The following is a 21,480-nucleotide window of genomic DNA, read 5'->3' on the forward strand; positions in this document are numbered from 1 at the left end:
TTCTTGAAGTCTTTGTTCTAAGGATGTGAGACATAAATTCAGGCTGACTTGCTTTCTGGAAGACAGTTGTTTAATAACAAAATCATCTAAATTTTTTCAGAATCGCTCTGATTTTCAGTGCCAGCATCGATGGCAGAAAGTTTTAAATCCTGAATTGATAAAGGGTCCTTGGACTAAAGAAGAAGATCAGAGGGTAATGTGTTCATACTCTTTATATTCACTATGTAGGTAGACTAGTTTTTTTCTTCCTAATGTGTTGTTTTGACATATGAAGTATATGTTTAAGTCACTTTGATTTTGTTCTCTGGAGGCTACTTGCATGAGAATTGAATGTTAAGTGTCTTGAAATGTTGTTGGGTTTTTTAAAAATTGAGTCAAACCAAGTATAACATACAGCCCTTTCTTTCTGAGAGTTTGGTTTGCAGAAGGAAAAATACTTGCTGTAAGGTTACTTACCTTGTTTTGAGCTCAGTTTCATAACCATTAGGGTACAGTTTTTTTGTCAAAAATCTAATTAACATTTTAAAACAGATTTTCATTTTATTTTTACATCTAATAACTTGATATGCACAAAAGTCATTCTTAACTTTTTCTCTTGACCTATAATGAGCCCCAGATTAGATAGATGTCAGAGCATCATGTTTCCAAAGGTTTTGTGATTTAAAAACCAAGGTCATTGTTTGTGCTATAAAGTCAGAGATGAATAGAAGCTTTTCTGCACTGCACTAGGAATTGTTCTTTAGTAATGCCTTTTTAAGTCATAAAAGTTGCTAATGCAGTTGAGGCATTAGAGCATCCTTACTCCTGCTCAAAACAAACTTTATTTGTTATTCTTATTTTTAACATTTTTTAAATAAATAGAGATGGAATCTCGCTATGTTTTCCAGGCTGGTCTTGAACTCCTGGGCTCAAGCAATCTGCCCATCTCGGCCACTCAAAATGCTGGAATTAGAGGCTGAGCCATCATGCCCAGCCAGAGCAAACTTTAAAGTTACTTCACCTAGACTGCTCTGATTTACTGGATGGCTACTCATAAGTTTTAAAATGTGTGATCTTGTTTAAAAATACATTTACCAAAGCCTTAAATTTTATTTTTTAAAGATAGTAAATAGATATACATACAGTGAAAATATCAACATATATTAAAGTTAGTCTACCAATATAAAATATTTATGAGGTGATATTTGACATAGGGCATTGAGGTAAAGTGGGCTGGAATAACTATTCTTGCAATTTTAGGTGAAATAAAAACAACTGTAAAATGTGGAAAAAAGAATATGTAATCTGTGTCCTTTCAGTTTGAGAAAGGAAGAAATGACAGCCCCAATAACTTGGTAGAATCTTTCTGCTTCCAAATTGTTTTTTTGTTTTGTTTTGTTTTTGGCTTTGTGCTGAAGCTTTTTTTTTTTTTTTTTTTTTTTTAAATAGATGTAAGAGTAGAAAATGCACAAGTTTCAACATGTTTACAGTTATTTCAAGTTAACAGTGTATGAGAGCAATTTAATTTCAAGTGTCTTTAATTAGCCCCTTGGATTTTTAGATGCATTTGGAATCAATTTTTGAAGCTGGCAAATGCTAAAGGGGTATTTATTAGTTTTTATTTATTTTTTATTTTTTATTTTTTTACAAATTGTAGTTGTGGCTTGGATTTAATGCATTTATTTAAAATGGTATTCTTGAATTATGTTTTAAAATTCTTTCAAGGTAATGCTTTTCTAAACTTTGTTTTTCTGTTTCCTAGGTTATTGAATTAGTTCAGAAATATGGACCAAAACGATGGTCTTTAATTGCAAAACATTTAAAAGGAAGAATAGGCAAGCAGTGTAGAGAAAGATGGCATAATCATCTGAATCCTGAGGTAAAGAAATCTTCCTGGACAGAAGAGGAGGACAGGATCATCTATGAAGCACATAAGCGATTGGGAAATCGTTGGGCAGAAATTGCCAAACTACTTCCAGGAAGGTGCTTATATAAATGTATATATATTTTTCTGTACTTAAACATGACCTTTATTACCTCACTATTAAATACATTTGCAAGTCCCCTATGACTTTTTAAAATTTATAATTAAAATGTAGACTATGTTACATAAGCAACCTTTTGGGACCATTTGTACTAAATTCTGTGGTAAAGGGTATGATTGCTTTTTTAATGAATTATTTTATGGCAATAATTTATACAATAAAATGATGGATTTTAGATTATATAAACCTTTAATACACTCCTAAAATCATGTTGACGTATCAGTGCCAATCAAGTGAGACCCCCTTTGTATAAACTCTGTTGGAACAGAATCTAAATCTAAGATTTCTTTCATATTGCTTTCTATGTATAAGACCAGGGAATAATATGCTAACTGCTATGGAAGTGTGTTGGGGAAAATTCAATCTTAATTAATTATGGTATGATCCAAACCATGGAAGTAGTATATATATCCATGTGGCTAAAATACAGAATTTTCCTCAGAGGCAGTGATGTGCTAAGTATACTCTACATTGTACTGATTCATATGTTTTTTAGTAGTGTTTAGTACTGCAGACCAACAACCTTGTGAAAATTCATAACTTAGAAGGTATGCATTTGTCTTTTGTTGCTGTAGTCTCTATCTGTATAGTTCTTTATAGCATTACGTGCTTTTACATGTATTCTTAATTTTTATAGACTTGGAAAGTATACAGAGCAAACATTGCTATCTTTGTTTTATAGATAAGATATTAAGGCATAGTGTTAAATTTTTTATTCAAGTTATTAAACCAGGTCTAGATACTTTTAGTCTTTTGTACATCTTCCTACTTTCCATAGAACCTAGCTTAGTGCCTTAATATTTACTGAAAACCTGCTTTATATGTGTATATTTTATGAGGGATGAAATTTGCACTACAAGTAGCTATAGATTGAAGATTTACATTTTTATAAAGGAAACCTTAGATAAAAAGGGAGCCAATGAATTCTTTCTTACCATAAATATTTTGTTCTAAGAAGTGAAAAAGAATACCGGGATTCTTTAGTTTGTGATTTACTTGTCATGATCATGTTTGTTCCTGGCTTAAGACCTTGGCTCTTGCTATACTCTTTATCTGGAATGCTCTTTTTTTTTTTTTTTTCTGTTCTTGTATGGCTGGTTTGTTCTAACCAAACCGAAATTACTCTGTTACCCACTTTTCTTATCCTACTTTATTTGCATTGTACTGATTATTTATTTATTTGTTTTTCTATTCTTCCTTCCTTCCCACTTCCACACTTCCAAGGAGAGTGTAAGCTCCATGACAGCAGTGACCTACTTTGCCTTATTCACTGCAATATTTCTGGTGCTTAGAACTATGCCTGACATATGCACATACAGTTTATCTTTTGAATTTAAAAAAAGCGCCTATATTCCTGAGTAGAAACTCCAAAAGAAAAATTAAGAAAAAAGTATCTAATTTCATCAGTGTAAAAATTTGTTTTAAGCTTTGTACAAGTTACACAGTGTTGAAATCTGTGGAATCCTTTTTTCTTTTTAAATTGTACCTTTCCTTTCTTAGGACTGATAATTCTATCAAAAATCATTGGAATTCTACTATGCGAAGAAAAGTGGAACAGGAGGGCTATTTACAAGATGGAATAAAATCAGAACGATCTTCATCTAAACTTCAACACAAACCTTGTGCAGCTATGGATCATATGCAAACCCAGAATCAGTTTTACATACCTGTTCAGGCACATACTTTTAATACCTTTATTATTTTAAAAAATTTCTTAAGTTGCTATATGAGAAGGTGTTTTGTTTCTTAATAGGACAAGTACAATGCATATTAAGGGGTAAATAGACAAATTGAAAAAAATGTGTAACTTTGATTTATAAGTATTTTGAGAACAGATTTATTAAAATGTTTCCTTTTATATGTAATTTTTACATTAAGAAACTATATACATTTCCTAATACTCTAATTCTTTGAATCTTCATTTATGATTCAAAGCTAATGGTCATCTGTGCTTTAACATTCTACTGTACTTTCCATTTAAAAAATTTTGGTGTAATTATAGTATTGCTTATCTCTAAGAGGTAGGTATATATAAAATGGCTTAAAGGAGAAAGTAGCAAAAAATAACTTAAGTAATTGTTTTGGGGGTGTGGTAATTAATTGGCCTTTGCTGGCATTCAACTTTGCTTTTCCCTCTGATAACTAATCACTTGGGTAATTTTAATCTTTGTTTAGATGATTCATTAAAGTAGATATTACACGAGCTCAAAATGGGGCAAGCGCTATGTTGTCCCTTACAGTGCATTTTTCTACTTGGAAGAAATTAGTGTAGGAGTCTTCATGGGATTTGTTTTACATTTCCCTGTCTACCTGTTATGCCATTTTTCACAATATGCAATTCTTGGTTCTTGTCACATAAATTGTAAAGATTAAGTCAGGACTTAGTAGTTGTCTACCAAAAGATAAAATTGGGCGAGATATTAAAAATCTGTGCTTTTTATGCCTCAGATTTGATTTTTGACATTTTGTGGACATTAAGTTTTTTAAGCATCATTTTAAAAGAACCACTTAGAGTAATGACATTTTCATTAACAATAGGAAAACAAGTGAAGACAGTATAATTATCTGCTGATACTCAATACCTTAAGGTTTTTATTATGTTTCTTTACATTTTTCTTTAGAGTCTAGATTTCAGCAGCATAAACTGAAACATTCTGCTTCTGTCTTAGAAAGGTTATCATTTAAATTTATTTTTTTAACTTGTAGAAAGATAATACATGGGGCCAAGAGAGTATTTAACAGTCTTAATCTAAATACGTTGGAAAGATGAGGATATTTCTTGTACTACAAGAATTGTTTCCTTTTTAATTTAGATATATTCATTATTCAATTAATTTAAACTAATAAGGTAATTTTATTATATGTGTGACTTGATAAAAAAATAGATGGGTTTAAAATACTGTCACAGATTTTCATGAAAAGTTTGGGAAAGATAAGTTTCTAATTCATTAGAGTTACCAAGCTGAGTGATAAGTGGTACTAATCAAGTATTCTAAACGTTCTATGTTAGAAGTTATACATAATGATTCTGCATTATATAGTGATTTAGGTAGATCATTATGGAAAGCAGACGATTTCATATTTATATTTTTTGATTTTAAGCCTTTTTCTTTTTTTTTTGAGACAGAGTCTCTTTCTGTTGCCACGCTGGAGTGCAGTGGTAAGCACACAGCTCACTGCAGCCTCAACCGCCTGGGCTCATGTGATCCTCCTGCTTCAGCCTCCTGAGTAGCTGGGACTATAGGCATGCTCCATGATACCCAGCTAATTTTTTAATTTTTTGTAAAGGCAGGGTCTTGCCATGTTGCCCAGGCTGGTCTTGGATTCCTGGACTCAAGCATCCATACTCCCTCAGCTTCCCAAAGTGCTGGAATTACAGGGTTGGGCCACTGCACCCAGCCCCAATTTTAAGGCTTTTAAAAACACCTTCTCTCATATTTCTTCCCACTAAATTTATATGTATCTTGAAAATTCTTATTACAGATGTTTTAGGAAAGAAGCAGAATGATACGTAGCTTATCATAAGTATATCTATTAAAAGTATATCAGTGATTCTGATTGTTTTTCTAAGACAAGTAATAGAAGAAGCCTTTGGCATCGAGTGGTGATAAAAGTAGGAGATATGAACATTGAAAACTTGCTTCAGTCTCTGTCCTTGTGAGTGCTTCATTCATATGGACACATAGGAACACAATTACTCTGTTTTCTCTAGGAGATAGAGCAACCCTTCTAATAGTAGATGTTTAAATGTATTTGAGGAATGTCAGATTTGATAAACTGGCCGATAAATCTAGGCTAAGTAATTCTCATATTTCATCTGGGAAAAAAAGTCTTTTCTAAGTGTTATGACTTTTAATCCATAGGTTCTAGGAGTGGAGCTGTAGTTATTATTTAATAGATAAGAAAGTATTATAGGTATAAAATTTCAAAATTAATACAGGTACTTTCTAAGTTTTTTGTGTTGATACTATTTCAAAAGTTTTTGTCATTTGCTTTAGATTTTAAACATTTATATATCATTATATGTATGATAAAATGCATTAATTACTTTTTAGATACCTGGGTATCAGTATGTGTCACCTGAAGGCAATTGTATAGAACATGTTCAGCCTACTTCTGCCTTTATTCAGGTAACTTTTATTTATAACAAAAACCAAAGGAAATGTGTTTAGTCACATTTTAAAAAGCCTAATAGTATCTATTTCCTCATTTATTAAACCAGTATAAAAATAATACGATCTGTCCTAATTGGAGTACTCTAACCTTAAAGAAGAAAGTGTGTAAGTGGGGTTTAAGAAATATAAACTGTACAAATATAAGATGATTAATGATACCAGTATGGTAGTCCTTTCATTCTTTCAAGGTAAAGCATTCAAGTTGTGAATGGACATATTTTTGCTAAATTGTATAGAATGTATGTATTAAGATTTAAAAATCTAAAATATTTCAAACATACATTTCAGCTGATATAGATGATGCAACATTTTTTTAAGGCGTTAAAATTTTCCCAAATCTGTTAAGTTGAAAATATTTGGCTGGGCGCGGTGGCTCAAGCCTGTAATCCCAGCACTTTGGGAGGCCGAGACGGGCGGATCACGAGGTCGGGAGATCGAGATCATCCTGGCTAACATGGTGAAACCCCATCTCTACTAAAAAATACAAAAAACTAGCCGGGCGCAGTGGCGGTCGCCTGTAGTCCCAGCTACTCAGGAGGCTGAGGCAGGAGAATGGCATAAACCCGGGAGGCAGAGCTTGCAGTGAGCTGAGATCCGGCCACTGCACTCCAGTCTGGGGGCAGAGCGAGACTCCGTCTCAAAAAAAAAAAAAAATATATATATTTACCAGTACCTCTTTAGATACCAGAGGGATTGTGATAATGAATATTTAGTATTTAGTAGCATTAAGCTTTATTAGAAAAAATATATTTCATGTCGCATAGAAGAAAATAAAAATGAGAACACTAATAATAAAGCAATTATGTAAGTAGCCTGTTTTCTCTTTTATTTAACTTATTTTAGCAACCCTTCATTGATGAAGATCCTGATAAGGAAAAGAAAATAAAGGAACTTGAGTTGCTTCTTATGTCAGCTGAGAATGAAGTTAGAAGAAAGCGAATTCCATCAGTAAGAAATAAGCTTAAGTGTTATTTGTATTGTTAGAATCTTTCATATATGCTTTTTGTCATTTTTATCAACTAGAAAGCATACTCAGTATGACTGCAGATTTTAATATGGAGTAAAAATGGTTTTGTTATTTTTTTCATTTGCAGCTTTGAGGTTGCCTGATTTTTTCTTTTTCTTTTTGAGACAGGATCTTGCTCTGTCACCCAGGCAGAAATTCAGTGGTGTAATCACTGATCACTGAAGCCTTGACCTCCTTGGCTCAAATGATGCCCCACCTCAGCCTCTCAAGTAGCTGGGACTACAGGTGCCTGCCACCATGCCTGACAAATTTTTTTTATTTTTTATTTTTGTAGAGACAGGGTTTCACCGTGTTGCTCAGGCTGGTCTCAAGCTCCTGGGCTCAAGTGATTCTCCTGCCTTGGCCTCCCAAAGTGCTGGGATTATAGCTGTGAGCCGCTGTGCCTGGCCCAAGGTTGCCTGATTTTGATACACATTTCTTTGAGCATAACTTACGATGTTCTGTGTTAGGATACTTCTTGAGTCATAAATGCAAAGCAGGTGTAAAGTAAACTCTCTGTATATGTATACACACACATATATTTGTGAAAATTATGTGTGTTTAGATTAGGCTTTGGCGTTAATTTAGACATTCCATGTAATGATGGGTTTAATTCTTTTTAAAATAAAGACTCGAATAGATGTAGAGGGATTTATAAGCTCCAAAATTACTTTTATTCTCTTTAAAATTTTTTCCTATTTACTAGATTTAGAATATGAGCTCAGTAAATTAAAGAAAGTAATAACACTAAAAATATATGGAAAAAGGAACATTTAGATTTTATGCTCTCTAAACAATTCTTGTAAAAGAAAAAATTTTATATAGATGTTGGGTGTTGGTTACCACATGTGAAAACTATTGTGTAAGATTTGGTTGATGAGACTAGGAGTGTTAAATTAGGATCAAAGGTAATCATCCTAGTAGAATTAAGCAGATTATGCTAGATTGGTTAAAAGAAAGATACAAGTTTATACTTAAATGACTTTTTTTAGGTTTTTAAATTAAAATTTTTAAATTGGGAAATAATTGTACATTTTCATGGGGTACATAGTGATGTTTCCATACATGTGATGTATATTGACCAGATCATGGTAATTAGCATATCCATCATCTCACATACTTATAATTTCTCTGTCTTGGGAACATTCAATATCTCCCCTTCTAACTATTTGAAACTAATATTGTTAACTACAGTCATCCTACAGTGATACAGAACACTAGAACTTGTTCCTTCTATCTAGCTGTGATTTTGTATTCTTTAACGCATATTTCCCTATCCCTCTCTTCACCCTACCCTTCCTTTAAATAACATTTTAAAAAATTTAAAATAATACCTGGAGCCTTATAATTTTATTTTTTTTTTAGACAGAGTCTCACTGTCACTCAAGCTGGAGTGCAGTGGCGCAATCTTGGCTCTACAAAGAGTTTTTTTTTTTTTTTAATTAGCTAAGTGTGGTGGTGCACAACTGTGGTCGTAACTACCCAGGAGGCTCCTGGGTTCAAGTGATTCTCCTGCCTCAGCCTCCCAAGTAGCTGGGATCACAGGCATGTACCAACATGCCCAGCTAATTTTTAAAATTTTTTTAGTAGAGATGGCGTTTCACCGTAGTCTTGAACACCTAACCTCAAGTGATTTGCCCACCTTGGTCTCCCAAAGTACTGGGATTACAGGCATGAGCCACCATTCCTCGCCCCTTTTTACGTTTAGAAAAGGGTTTCTTTGTTTGTTTTTTGTTTGGGACTAAATGAAAGGACAGAATACTGAGAGTGACTGGGAACTCAGGCAAAATTACTACGAAGATAACCTGAAATTTTGAAATAGAATTATGAGGCAACTGGTGATGTCTTTATACTACATAAGAGGATATTAATAAAAATGATATTTATTGATTATAATAGGCAAGATATGTATTATAAGAAAAGCAATTTCTGTTTTTTGTTTTTTGAGTCAGGGTCTTGGTCTATTGCCCAGGCTGGAGTGCAGTGGTACGATCATGGCTCACTGCAGCCTCAGCCTCCTGGGTTTAAGCAGTCCTCCCACCTCAGCTTCCTGGGTAGCTAAGACCACAGGTGTGTGCCACCACACTTGGCTAATTAAAAATATACTTTTTGTAGAGGCAGGATTTCCCTGTGTTGCAGTTTCTGTTTTGAAACTGCAAAAACCATGAGCAACTAGGAAGACCTGACATATACTTACCTTAAAGTTAATTTGTTTTTGTTAAGAAGCTACAAATAGGCTGGGCTTGGTGGCTTATGCCTGTAATCTCAGGACTTTGAGAAGCTGAGGTGGGAGGGTCACTTAAGCCCAGGAGTTTGAGACCAGCCTTGGTAGGTGAGACCCCACCTCTACAAAAAATTTAAAAAGAATTGGATAGGCGTGGTGGCACATGCCTGTGGTTCCAGCTACTCAGGAGGCTGAGGCAGAAGGATCTCTTGAGCCTGAGAAGTCGAGGCTGCAGTCAGCAGTTATCACACCCCTGCACTCCAACCTGGGCAACAGAGCAAGACTCCATCTTATAAATTAATTAATTAATTAACCAGGCATGGTGGCATGTGCCTGTAGTCCCAGCTACTCAAAAGGCTGAGGGAGGAAGATTGCTTAAGCCCAGGGGTTTGAGGCTGCAGTGAGCTATGATCATACCACTGTACTTCAGCCTGGGTGGCAGAGCAAGACCCTGTCTCAAAAAAAAAAAAAAAGCCACAAAGAATTATGGTGAGAGAATCAACATTTGTAGATGATTGTACCATGTTTAAACCATTTTGGATTTTTTGAATAGAATCTTACCCTTTTTTAATTTAATAGGAAAAATATAACTAAAAGAATGAATATTTCACATTAAAAAGGAAGAAAGAAAGTTATTTTCTTTTTAGAACTCACTATCTAAAATTTATTCTCATAAAGATTTGGTTGAATAAGCATATTCTGAATTCTAGAGGGAAGTTACTGCAGCCAGTAGAATAGACTCCATACACATATAAAGCATTTTTTTTTCTTTCTTTTTGAGATAGAGTCTTGCACTGTCGCTCGCTGCAACCTCCAACTCCCTGGTTCAAGCGATTCTCCTGCCTCAGCCTCCCAAGTAGCTGACATTATAGGCACGTGCCACCACACCCAGCTAATTTTTGTATTTTTAGTAGAAACGGGGTTTCATCATGTTGGCCAGGATGGTCTTGATTTCCTGACCTCAAGATCCACCTGCCTCGGCCTCCCAAAGTGTTGGGATTACAGGCATGAGCCACCATGCCCTGCCTAATGCTTTTTTTCCTAAACAGTTATATGATAATATTGACTGCCATTTTACTGAGTATCAATTGTGCTGTACTCTTGTGAATGTTTTATATGTATGCTTGGTAATCCTGATGTTAACACTGTTAAGAGGGTAGAATTTCATTAGAGAATTCACATTTAGGACTGAATATGGTGACTCACACCTGTAATCCCAACACTTTCAGAGGCTGAGGCGGGCAGATCACTTGAGGCCAGAGTTGGAGACCAGGCTGGGCAACATGGCAAAACCCTGTCTCTGCAAAAAATACAAAAATTAACCAGGCATGGTGGTGTGCTCCTGTAGTCCCAAGCTACTCGGGAAGCTGAGGTGGGAGGATCACTTGAGCCTGGGAGGTGGAGTTTGCAGTGAGCCGAGATTGGGCCAGTGCATTCCAGCCTGGACGACAGATCGAGACCCTGTCTCAAAAAAAGGAAAAAGAAAAAGAAAAAGAGATTCACATTTAGGTCTGACTGATTGTAACCTATGGTTTTTTCACTGGGCCCAGTTATCGCCCTCTTTGTGTGTTGGATCTTTTTCTCACCTGCATACCAACTGAAAGGTGTGTGGTTTGGAGGGAACCACATGTTCCCTCCAGCATGACAGGAGAACCATGCTGTCTCCTGAAAGTGATTGTCAAGTCAGAAGGTGGCTATGCTAATGAAATAGGAAATAATGAAATGAGATTAATTTCTTTCATTTTTAAAACAGGTCGAATTTGCTTTGCAACAGTGTTTTATTACCTTATTTAAGTTGAAATGTAACATTTTGTGAATCTCTAGTAGAACATTCTGAAAATTTTTACTTTTAGTAGTAATAGTTACCATTATTCAGTGCTTCCTATAGACTTTCAGCATGCTCTCTACCATATGGTAGTTACTAGCCACATTTAATTTTAAATAAAATTTAAAATTCAGTTTTTTAGTTGCACTAGCCACATATCAGTTGCTTATATGAGTAGTGGCTCCCATATTGAGCAGCTGGAAATATAGAACATTTTCATCATCTCAGAAAGTTCTGTTGAACAGTGCTACACGCTTCACATGTTTCTCATTCATAACTCTTCAAGGCCTCTTTTCTTATTTTTTATTATAAAACACTAGAAAACTGGGCTTGCAAGATAAATAAATTGCCTAGTGTGCATTTCTGAAGAGATAAAGAAAAATGACATAGTCTTTGACTTCAAGTTTTACTCTGCAATGGGAATGTAGACGAGAAACAGGATAGTATATGATAAAATAAGACACAAGGGTTTTTTTGCTTTTATTATTATTTTTAATTGACACATAGTAATTGTACATATTTACTGGGTGTACAGTGTACTATTTTGATACATGTATGCAATGTGTCTTGGTCAAGTCATGGTAATTAGCACATCCATCACCTCAAACATTTATCATTTCATTGTGTTGGGAACATTTAAACCCTGCTCTTATAGCTATTTGAAAATATACAATAAGTTGCTATTAATTATAGTTATCCTATAGTGCTATAGAACACTGGAACTTACTCCTCCTCTCTAGTTGTACTTATATATCCATTAACCAACTTTTGGCTACTCTCCCTTCGCTGGTCCCCTTCCTTGGCTCCCCTTCTTCTCCTCCAGTAGCCACTATTTTTCTCTGTACTTCTATGAGCTCTACTTTTTTAGCTTCCACATGTAAGTGAGAACCTGCAGTGTTTATCTTTCTCTGCCTGGCTTATTTCATTTAACATAATGTCCTCCAAGTTCATTTGTGTTGCCACAAATGATAGAATTTCATGGTTTTTTTATGGCTAAATAGTATTATGTGGTTATATGTGTGTGTGTGTGTGTGTGTGTGTGTGTGTATAAATATACAGACACATCTGTTGATAGGCAATTAGGTTGAATCCATATCTGTGAATAGTGCCGTAATGAACATGGGAGTACATATATGACTTTCTTTCCTTTGGATACATACCCAGTAGTGGGATTACTGGATCATATTATAGTCTATTTTTAGTTTTTTGAAGAGCCTCCATAGTGTTTTTCATAATGGCTGTACTAATTTACATTCCTTCCAACAGTAGAGTTCCCCTTTCTCCACATCTTTGCCAGCATCTGTTATTTTTTGTCTTTTTGATAATAGTCATTCTGACAAGGGTGAGATGATATCTCATTGTGGTTTTGATTTGCATTTCCCTGATGACTAGTGATATTGAGCATTTTAAAATATACCCATTGTCCATTTGTATGTTTTCTTTTGATAAATATTGGTTCAGCTCATTTGCCTATTTTAAGTCAGATTATTGGCTGGGCGCCTTGTCTCATGACTGTAATTCCAACACTTTGATAGGCTAAGGTGGGTAGATTGCTTGAAATCATGAGTTCGAGACCAGCCTGGGCAACATGGTGAAACACCATCTCTACAAACAATACAAAACTTAGCCAGGCATGGTGGTGAGCGCCTGTAGTCCCAGCTACTCAGAATGCTGAGGTGGGAGGATGGCTTGAGCCTGGGAGGTGGGGAGGTTGCAGTGAGCTGGGATGGTACCACTGCAGTGCAGCCTGAGCGGAAGAGCCAGTCCTTATCTCAAAAAAAACAAAAACAAAAAAACCAAAAAACAAAACCCAAACCAGATTATTTTTAGTATTTTTTGCTGTTGAGTTTCTTGTATAGTCTAGATATTAATCCCTGTTGGTTAATAGTTTGCAAATATTTTCTCCCATCCTGCACATCGTTTCTCTCTTCACTCTGTTGATTGACTCCTTTGCTGTGCAGAAGCTTTTTAGTTTAATATAATCCCATTTGTCTATTTTTGCTTTTACTGCCTGTGTTTTTGAGATCTTCCCCATAAAATCTTTGCCCAAACAACATCCTAAAACATTTCTCCTATGTTTTCTTTCTTTTTTTGAGATGAAGCCTCATTCTTGTCACCCAGGCTAGAGTGCAGTGGCAGTGACGTGATCTCGGCTCACTGCAACCTCCACCTTCCGGGTTCAAGCAGTTCTCCTGCCTCAGCCTCCTGAGTAGCTGGGATTAAAGGCGCCTGCCACCACGCCCAGCTAATTTTTTGGTATTTTTAGGAGAGATGAGGTTTCACCATGTTGGCCAGGTTGGTCTCGAACTCCTGACCTCAAGTGATCTGCCTGCCTTGGCCTCCCAAAGTGCTGGGATTACAGGCATGAGCCACTGTACCCAGCCTTTATGTTTTCTTCTAGTGGTTTTATACTTTGGGTCTTACATTTAAGTCTTTCATCCATTTTGAATTGATTTTCTTCTTTCACAAAAAAAGAGGTTGTTTTTTTTTTTTTTTAATATGGTGAGAGATAGGGAGCTAGTTTCATTTTTCTGCATATGGATATCCAGTTTTCCCAGCATTATTTATTGAAGAGACTGTCTCTTCTTCAATGAGTGTTCTTGGTGCCTTTGTTGAAAGGCTGTAAATGCGTGTATTTATTTCTGGGTTCTGTATTCTGTCCCAGTGCCATGCTGTTTTGGTTACTACAGCTCTGTATAGAATATTTGGAAGCCTGTTAGTGTGATGCCTCCAGCTTTGCTTTTGTTTTTGTTTGTTTGGTTTTATGCTCAGGATTACTTTAACTATTTGTAGTTTTTAAAATGAATTTTAGCATTGTTTTTGCTACTTTTGGGAAGAATGTCATTGGTATTTTAATAAAGATTGCACTGAACCGTAGATTACTTTTGGTAATATGGTCATTTTCACAATATTAAGTCTTCTTATTCTTGAACATGGGAGATCTTTGTATTTTTTCATGTCTTCTTCAATTTCTTTTATCAGTGTTTTGTAGTTTTTCTTGCAGAAATCTTTTACCTTCTTGGCTTAATTTATCCTACGTATTTTTTTTTTTTTGTAGCTATTGTAAATGGCACTGCTTTCTTGATTTCTTTTTGTGCTAGTTTGTTGTTGGTGTATAGAAACAATACTGATTTATTTTTTAGTTTTAGAGATGGGGGTCTTGCTATGTTGCCCAGGCTGGTCTTGAACTCCTGACCTCAAGTGATCCTCCTGCCTTGTCCTTCCAAAGTGCTGGTATTACAGGTGTGAGCCACCATGCCCAGCCAAAATACGACTGATTTTTTGTGTGTTGATGTTTTATCCTGCAACATTACCCAATTTGTTTATCAGTTCTAAGAGTTTTTTTAGAGGAACTTTATGTAAGGTTATTATAGGGTTTTCTATATATAAGTTCATGTTGTCTGCAAATGGGGACAGCTTGACTTCCTTTTTTCCATTTTGGATGCCTTTTTTTTTTTTTTTCTCTTGCCTAATTGCTTTGGCTAGGACTTCCAGTACTGAGTTGAATAAAAGTGGTGAAAATGGGCATCCTTGTCTCATTTGAGATCTTAGAGAAAAAGCTTTCAACTTTTCCTTGTTCAGTATGATGTTGGCTGTGGTTTTGTCATATATGGCTTTTATTGTGTTGAGGTATGTTTTTTCTATAGTTAACTTGTTGATAGTTTTTATCATGAAGGGATGTTGAATTTTATCAAATGATTTTTCATATCTATTAAGATAATCTTTATTCTATTGATATTTGATTTTGTTTATTGATTTATGTAGGTTGAATCATCCTTACATCCCTGGGATAAATTCCGTCTGATCTTGGTGAATGTCTCTTTGCATCTATGTTCATTAGGGATATTGGCTTACAGTTTTCTTTATTTGGTTTTGGTATCAGGGTAATGTTGACCTTGTAGAATGAGTTTAGAAAAATTCCTTACTCTTCAGTTTTCTGAGAGAATTTGAAAAGAATTGATAGTTCTTCTTTATATGTTTGATAGAATTCTGCAATGAATTGGGTCCTGGGCTTTACTTTTACAGGAGATGTTTTATTATGGATTCAATCTCGCTACTTGTAATTGGTCTGTTCAGGTTTTCTATTTCTTCTTGGTTTAATCTTGATAGGTTATATCTGTCCAGAAGTTTATCCATTTCTGCTAAGTTTTCTAATTGGATGCACAGTTATTCATAATAGCCTCTAATGATCCTTTGTATTCCTGTGGTATCAGTTGTAGTGTCTCCTTTTTTGTTTTTGATTTTATTTATTTGGGTCTTTTTTTTTCTCAGTCTGGCCAGCAGTTTGTCAATTTTATTTCTTTAAAAAGCCAACTTCTCCTTTCATTGATTATTTGTATTTGTTTGTCTCAATTTTGTTTATTTCTGCTTTGATTTTTGTTATTTATTTTCCTCTACTAGCTTTGGGTTTGGTTTGTTCTTATTTTTCTAGCTACATTGTTTATTTGAAATGTTTCCACTTTTTTGATGTAGGCATTTATTGCTATAAACTTCCCTTTTGATACTGCTTTTGCTATATCCCGTAGGTGTTGGTATGTTGTGTTTCTACTTTCATTTGTTTCCAGAAATGTTTTGGTTTCCTTCTTAGTTTCTTCATTGACCTATTGGTTGTTCAGGAGCATGTTGTTTAATTTCCGTTTACAATTTCAAAAATTCCTTTTGTTATTGATTTCTAGTTTTATTTCATTGTGGTCAAAAAAGACCCTTGATATGACTTTAATTCTTTTAAATTTGTTCAGACTTATTTTGTGGCCTAATATGTGATCTGTCCTGGAGAATGTGCTGATGAAAAGAATGTATATTCTGCAGATATTACATGAAATACTCTGTAGATGGCTGTTAGGTTCATTCGGTATAAATGTTCAATTTAAAGCCAATGTTTGTTTCTTTGTTGATTTTTCTGTCTAGATGATCTTTCGTTGCTGAGAGTGGGGTGTTGAAGGCTCCAACTATTTTGTATTGGAATCTGTTACTCCTTTTAGATCAAATAATATTTGCTTGATGTAGCTAGGCGCTCTGATATTGGTGCATATATATTTGCAATTATATTCTCTTGCTGAATTGATCTCTTTATCATTATGTATTGCCCTTCTTTGTCTTTTTTTATAGGGTGTTCTTTTTTGTTTGTTTTGTTTTGTGTTTTTGAAGCAGGGTTTCACTCCGTCCCCCAGGCTGAAATACAGTGCTGTGATCTCGGCTTACTGCAACCTCAACTTCCCAGGCTAAGGTGATCCTCCCACCTCAGCCTCCTAAGTAGCGGGGACCACAGGTGTGTGCTGCCATGTCCAGCTAATTTTTATTTTTATTTATTTATTTATTTACTTTTGTGGAGATTGGGTTTGGCCATGTTGCCGAGGCTGGTTTCAAACTCCTGAGCCTGGCTTGGCCTCCCAAAATGCTGTGGTTGCAGACATGTGCTACCATGCCCAGCTTCTTTTTATAGTTTTTAACTTAAATTATGCTTTATCTGATATGAGTATAGCTATTCCTGCTTGCTTTTAGTTTCTGTTTGCATAGAATATCTTTTTCCATCCTTTTGCATTCAGTCCATATGTGTCTTTACAGGTGACATGAGTTTTTATAGGCAGCATATAGTTGGGTCATGTGTTTTTTAATCCATTCAGCTTGTCTATGTCTTTTAAGTGTGGAGTTTAATCTGTTTACATTCAAGGTTATTACTGATATGTGAAGACTTACTCTTTTCATTTTGTTAATTATTTTCTGGTTTTGTATATTCTTTGTTTCTTTCTTCCTCTCTTAATGTTTATTGTTGCAGTTTGGTGATTGTCTGTAGTACAGCGGTTTGATTATTTTATCTTTCTCTTTTGTGTACCTGCTCTGCTAGTGAATTTTATTCGTTTACATATTTTCATAATAGTATTTGTTATCTTTTTGCTTTCAGATATAGGACTTTTTTGAGCACTTCTTGTAAGGCTGATCTAGTGGTGATGAATTGCCACCATTTAAAAAGAAAAAGTCTGGGAAAGACTTTTATTTCTCCCTCATTTCTGAAGGATAGCTTTGCTGGGTATTCTTGGCAGGCATTTTTTTTTTTTTTTCGGTACTTCTCAAATGTATCATTTCATTCTCTTCTGGCCTGTAAGGTTTTTTCAGATAAATCTGTTATAAGGATTCCCTTATGTGTGATGTAATACTTTTACTTTGCAATTTTTATTTTTAATTTTCTTTTGATAAGGGTCTCACTCTGTCACCCAGGCTGGAGTGCGGTGGTGTGATCACAGTTTGCTGCAGCCTTGACTTCTTGGGTTCAAGTGATGCCCTCACCTCAGCCTTTTGAGTTCTGGGACTAACAGGCGTGTGGTACCATGCCCAGCTAATGTTTATATTTTTTGTAGAAATGGAGTTTCGTTATGTTGGCCAAACTGTTCTCAAACTCCTGGGCTCAAGCAATCTGCCTGCCTTGACCTCCCAAAGTGCTGGGACTATAGGCATGAGCCACCGTACCTGGTCTCTTGTGCTATTTTTAGAATTCTCTCTTTGACTTTTGACAATTTGTGAGTCACAAAGTTTATGGTAACATATAGGAGAGGTGCTTGATTTAGATTATTGTCATCAGGGAAAAGTTCCTGGAAGAAGTCCTAATTGAACTCAGCCTTGAAGGACAATGATTATATGTTAGCAAGATAAATGAATTAGAACATTATTATAAATGAAGCAGATAAAAGTGTATAATCAGATGAAGTGCTTTCCAGTATTTGAACTGTGTGATAAGAATAGCTTCCCTTTGGGAGGCCAAGGTGGGCAGGTCACCTGAGGTCAGGAGTTTGAGACCAGCCTGGCCAACATGGTGAAACCCCATCTCTACTAAAAATACAAAAAATTAGCTGAGTGTGGTGGTGGGTGCCTGTAATCCCAGCTACCCGGGAGGCTGAGGCAGAATTGCTTGAACCCAGGAGGTGGAGGTTGCAGTGAGCCGAGATCACACCACTGTACCCCAGCCTGGACAACTGAGTGAAAACTCCCACCTCAGAAAAAAAAAAGAATAGCTTCCCTGGTCAGTAGGTTACAGAGCATTTTATTAATAGATAAAGGGAGCAGCAATATGTGCAAAGGCACTCAAGGTCAAAAGAGTATAATTCATTGGGGGAATTGCAAGTGCTATAGTTGGGTATTCCTGATAACTACCAGGAATAAATAGATATACCTGGTAAGATTTAAATATATAGCTCTTGAGTAGAAGTGTTGAGAAATGAAGTTTGGAAGGAAGGGAGTAGCCAGATTCTAAGAGTTTGGACTTTATGTTGTATGTAAATGCTTGTTTTATCTCATCATGATTGTATAGATTAAAAATTTTAATTAGAAAAAAGAAACATAGTCAAAGCATGTAGTTTAATGAAAAGAAGTATACCAATTTTGAGGAAAGACAAAATATTTGCTACTATATTTTTAGCCTAATTGAAATGTGTTGAAATCTGAATTTATGCCTACATTGAGAATGACAAATAATATTCAAATTTCTTTTGTACTTTTAGCAGCCTGGAAGTTTTTCTAGCTGGTCTGGTAGTTTCCTCATGGATGATAACATGTCTAATACTCTAAATAGCCTTGACGAGCACACTAGTGAGTTTTATAGTATGGATGAAAATCAGCCTGTGTCTGCTCAGCAGAATTCACCCACAAAGTTCCTGGCCGTGGAGGCAAACGCTGTGTTGTCCTCTTTGCAGACCATCCCAGAATTTGCAGAGACTCTAGAACTTATTGAATCTGTAAGTAAAAAATTGTAAGATTATCAAAAGTTCAATTTTAGTTATATGATTTTATGCTTAGAATCTCAGTTTTGGACATTGACTAGTTTTATGTTTTGTATGCCATACTTAATTTTGTTCTGGTATTTTGCAGTGGCTTCTAGTGGAAAAAAGTTTAAAATTTTCAAAGTGTGTGCCTTTTGAGGAATTTTTAAAAATTAAAAACTTAATTCATTTTTTATTATATAAGTTATACAGATGCATTATAGAAAGCTGGAAACTAGAGAAAACTGTAAAAAAGAAAATTAAAATATTTCATAAACCCAGAGTTAATAATTTGATATATTCCTTTCAGTCTGTGTTCTATACTTAGAAAACACATTATATTTTTAAACCCCAAAATACACTTCTGTATTACATTTGTGGATTTTTTTTTTTTTGTTTTCCACCCTGTCATGAGCATGTTTCTGTTTCCTTAACTTTTTTAAACTTGAATTTTTTTTTTTTTTTTTGTTAAGATGGAGTCTCACTCTGTTGCCCAGGCTGGAGTGCAGTGGCACAATCTCAGTTCACTGCAACCTCTGCCTCCTGGGTTCAAGCGATTCTCCTGCCTCAGCCTTCTGAGTAGTGGGATTACAGGTGCCTGCCACCACACCCAGCTAATTTTTATATTTTTAGTGGCGATGGAGTTTCCTCATGTTGGTCAGGCTGGTCTCGAACTCCTGACCTCAAGTGATCCTCCCACTTCGGCCTCCCAAAGTGCTGGGATTACAGTCGTGAGCCACCATGCCTGGCCTAAATTTGAATTTTAGGGGTTTTGTAGTATTCCATCAGATGAATATAAGAAAATATATTTACCTAATGTACTATTATTATTGGACATTTAGGTGGTGTCTAGTTTTTCAGCATTACAAATAACATATAAAGCTTTGTGTAAAATCATGATTATGTCTTTAGGTTAAATTGAATTTCTGAATCAAAGTATATCACCATTTTTAACACGTTTCATACACATTACCAAATGATTATGTAGAATTTGATGGTGTCTTCCTGATGTGGAGTAGAATGTGAAGTTTTATAATGAATTGTACTTTTTGATAATAACTTAATTTTTGATAATAACTTACAATTTGTTTTTCTTACTTAAAATACTTTGACAGTAAGCTTCAACTACTGAATTAGATGAACTATCATGTATTCTGGAATCATGGGAAAGCCATAATCTGTTCCTCTCAAATGGCCTTGCTTAAAAAACAAAAGTCCAAGGAAAGCATTTCTACTGATAAAATGAGTTGTTAATTAACTCTGTGGAAATCATCATCCTGTGTTCAAGATCAGATTTAACTAGGTTATAGCATTAACTTTATTAACAGTTTAATTTATTGCAGGATCCTGTAGCATGGAGTGATGTTACCAGTTTTGATATTTCTGATGCTGCTGCTTCTCCTATCAAATCCACCCCAGTTAAATTAATGAGAATTCAGCACAATGAAGGAGCCATGGAATGCCAATTTAACGTCAGTCTTGTACTTGAAGGGAAAAAAAACACTTGTAATGGTGGCAACAGTGAAGCTGTTCCTTTAACATCCCCAAATGTAGCCAAGTTTAGCACTCCACCAGCCATCCTCAGAAAGAAGAGAAAAATGCGAGTGGGTCTTTCCCCAGGCAGCGAACTTAGGGATGGCTCATTGAACGATGGTGGTAATACAGCGCTAAAACATACACCACTGAAAACACTACCATTTTCTCCTTCACAGGTAGCAGTGTTGATTTTGTTTATGTTTCTAAATGTCAATGAGTTAAATTAAATTAGATCTTTAATATCCTTACTAGCAGTTGGTAACTTTGATAACATAAAAAAATAATGTATTTAAGTGTACACTTGAGAATACTGAACTCTGAGAGATTATCTCACAAAATGTAGTAGTGGCAGGGTCTCGTTTTGTTGCCCAGGGTGGAGTGCAGTGGCACAAACACGGCTCACTGCCACCTCAACCACCCAGGCTCAAGTGATCTTCCCACCTCAGCCCCCAAGTAGCCTGGACTATAGATGCGTGCCACCACACCTAGCTAATTTTCGTATTTTTTATAGAGATGGGGTTTTGCCATGTTGCCCGGGCTAGTCTTGAACTCCTGAACTCAAGTAATCCACCTGCCTTGGCTCCCAAAGTGCTGGGATTACAGGCGTGAGCCACTGCTCCCGGTTCTGCATGATGTTATACTACAGTGTTTAGAGAGACATTTTCTTTATCTTGTAGTCCCATATCTTTATAGAATTCATCATAAAACAAGCCCGGAAAGGTAAAATTGATTTGCCCAAAGTTATCTAATGCAAGACTGAGACTGAGATCCAGTTACACCTGATAAAGTTTAAAGTGACCTTACCTATTTAAAGTAATTTATTTAGTTTGCCCACTGAATTTTTCCTTTTAACGTTCTTTGGAAGAAACTTAGATAATTGCTTACTGTAAGAATTTAATGTGTCACGAGGTTTCCCAAGGATGTCCAGAACTACCTACT

General features: G+C 35.4%; 1 protein-coding gene across 3 annotated transcripts in view; it reads left to right on the forward strand.

Moving 5' to 3' along the window:
- MYBL1 (MYB proto-oncogene like 1) overlaps positions 1-21,480 on the forward strand; it is a 49,241-nt gene that overhangs the window by 14,466 nt on the left and 13,295 nt on the right. For 2 of the 3 annotated variants that reach the window (XM_010371582.2, XM_010371583.2), the window contains exons 4-10: positions 101-193; positions 1,742-1,962; positions 3,525-3,699; positions 6,080-6,154; positions 7,043-7,147; positions 18,748-18,981; positions 20,349-20,717. In XM_010371582.2, coding sequence (XP_010369884.1) covers positions 101-193; positions 1,742-1,962; positions 3,525-3,699; positions 6,080-6,154; positions 7,043-7,147; positions 18,748-18,981; positions 20,349-20,717 — 1,272 coding nt within the window. The remainder of the gene's footprint in view (positions 1-100; positions 194-1,741; positions 1,963-3,524; positions 3,700-6,079; positions 6,155-7,042; positions 7,148-18,747; positions 18,982-20,348; positions 20,718-21,480) is intronic. The other variant, XM_010371584.2, reaches the window with a different exon arrangement.

Source organism: Rhinopithecus roxellana, chromosome 9 (genome assembly GCF_007565055.1).
Source record: "Rhinopithecus roxellana isolate Shanxi Qingling chromosome 9, ASM756505v1, whole genome shotgun sequence".
NCBI classification, from domain to species: Eukaryota; Metazoa; Chordata; class Mammalia; order Primates; family Cercopithecidae; genus Rhinopithecus; species Rhinopithecus roxellana.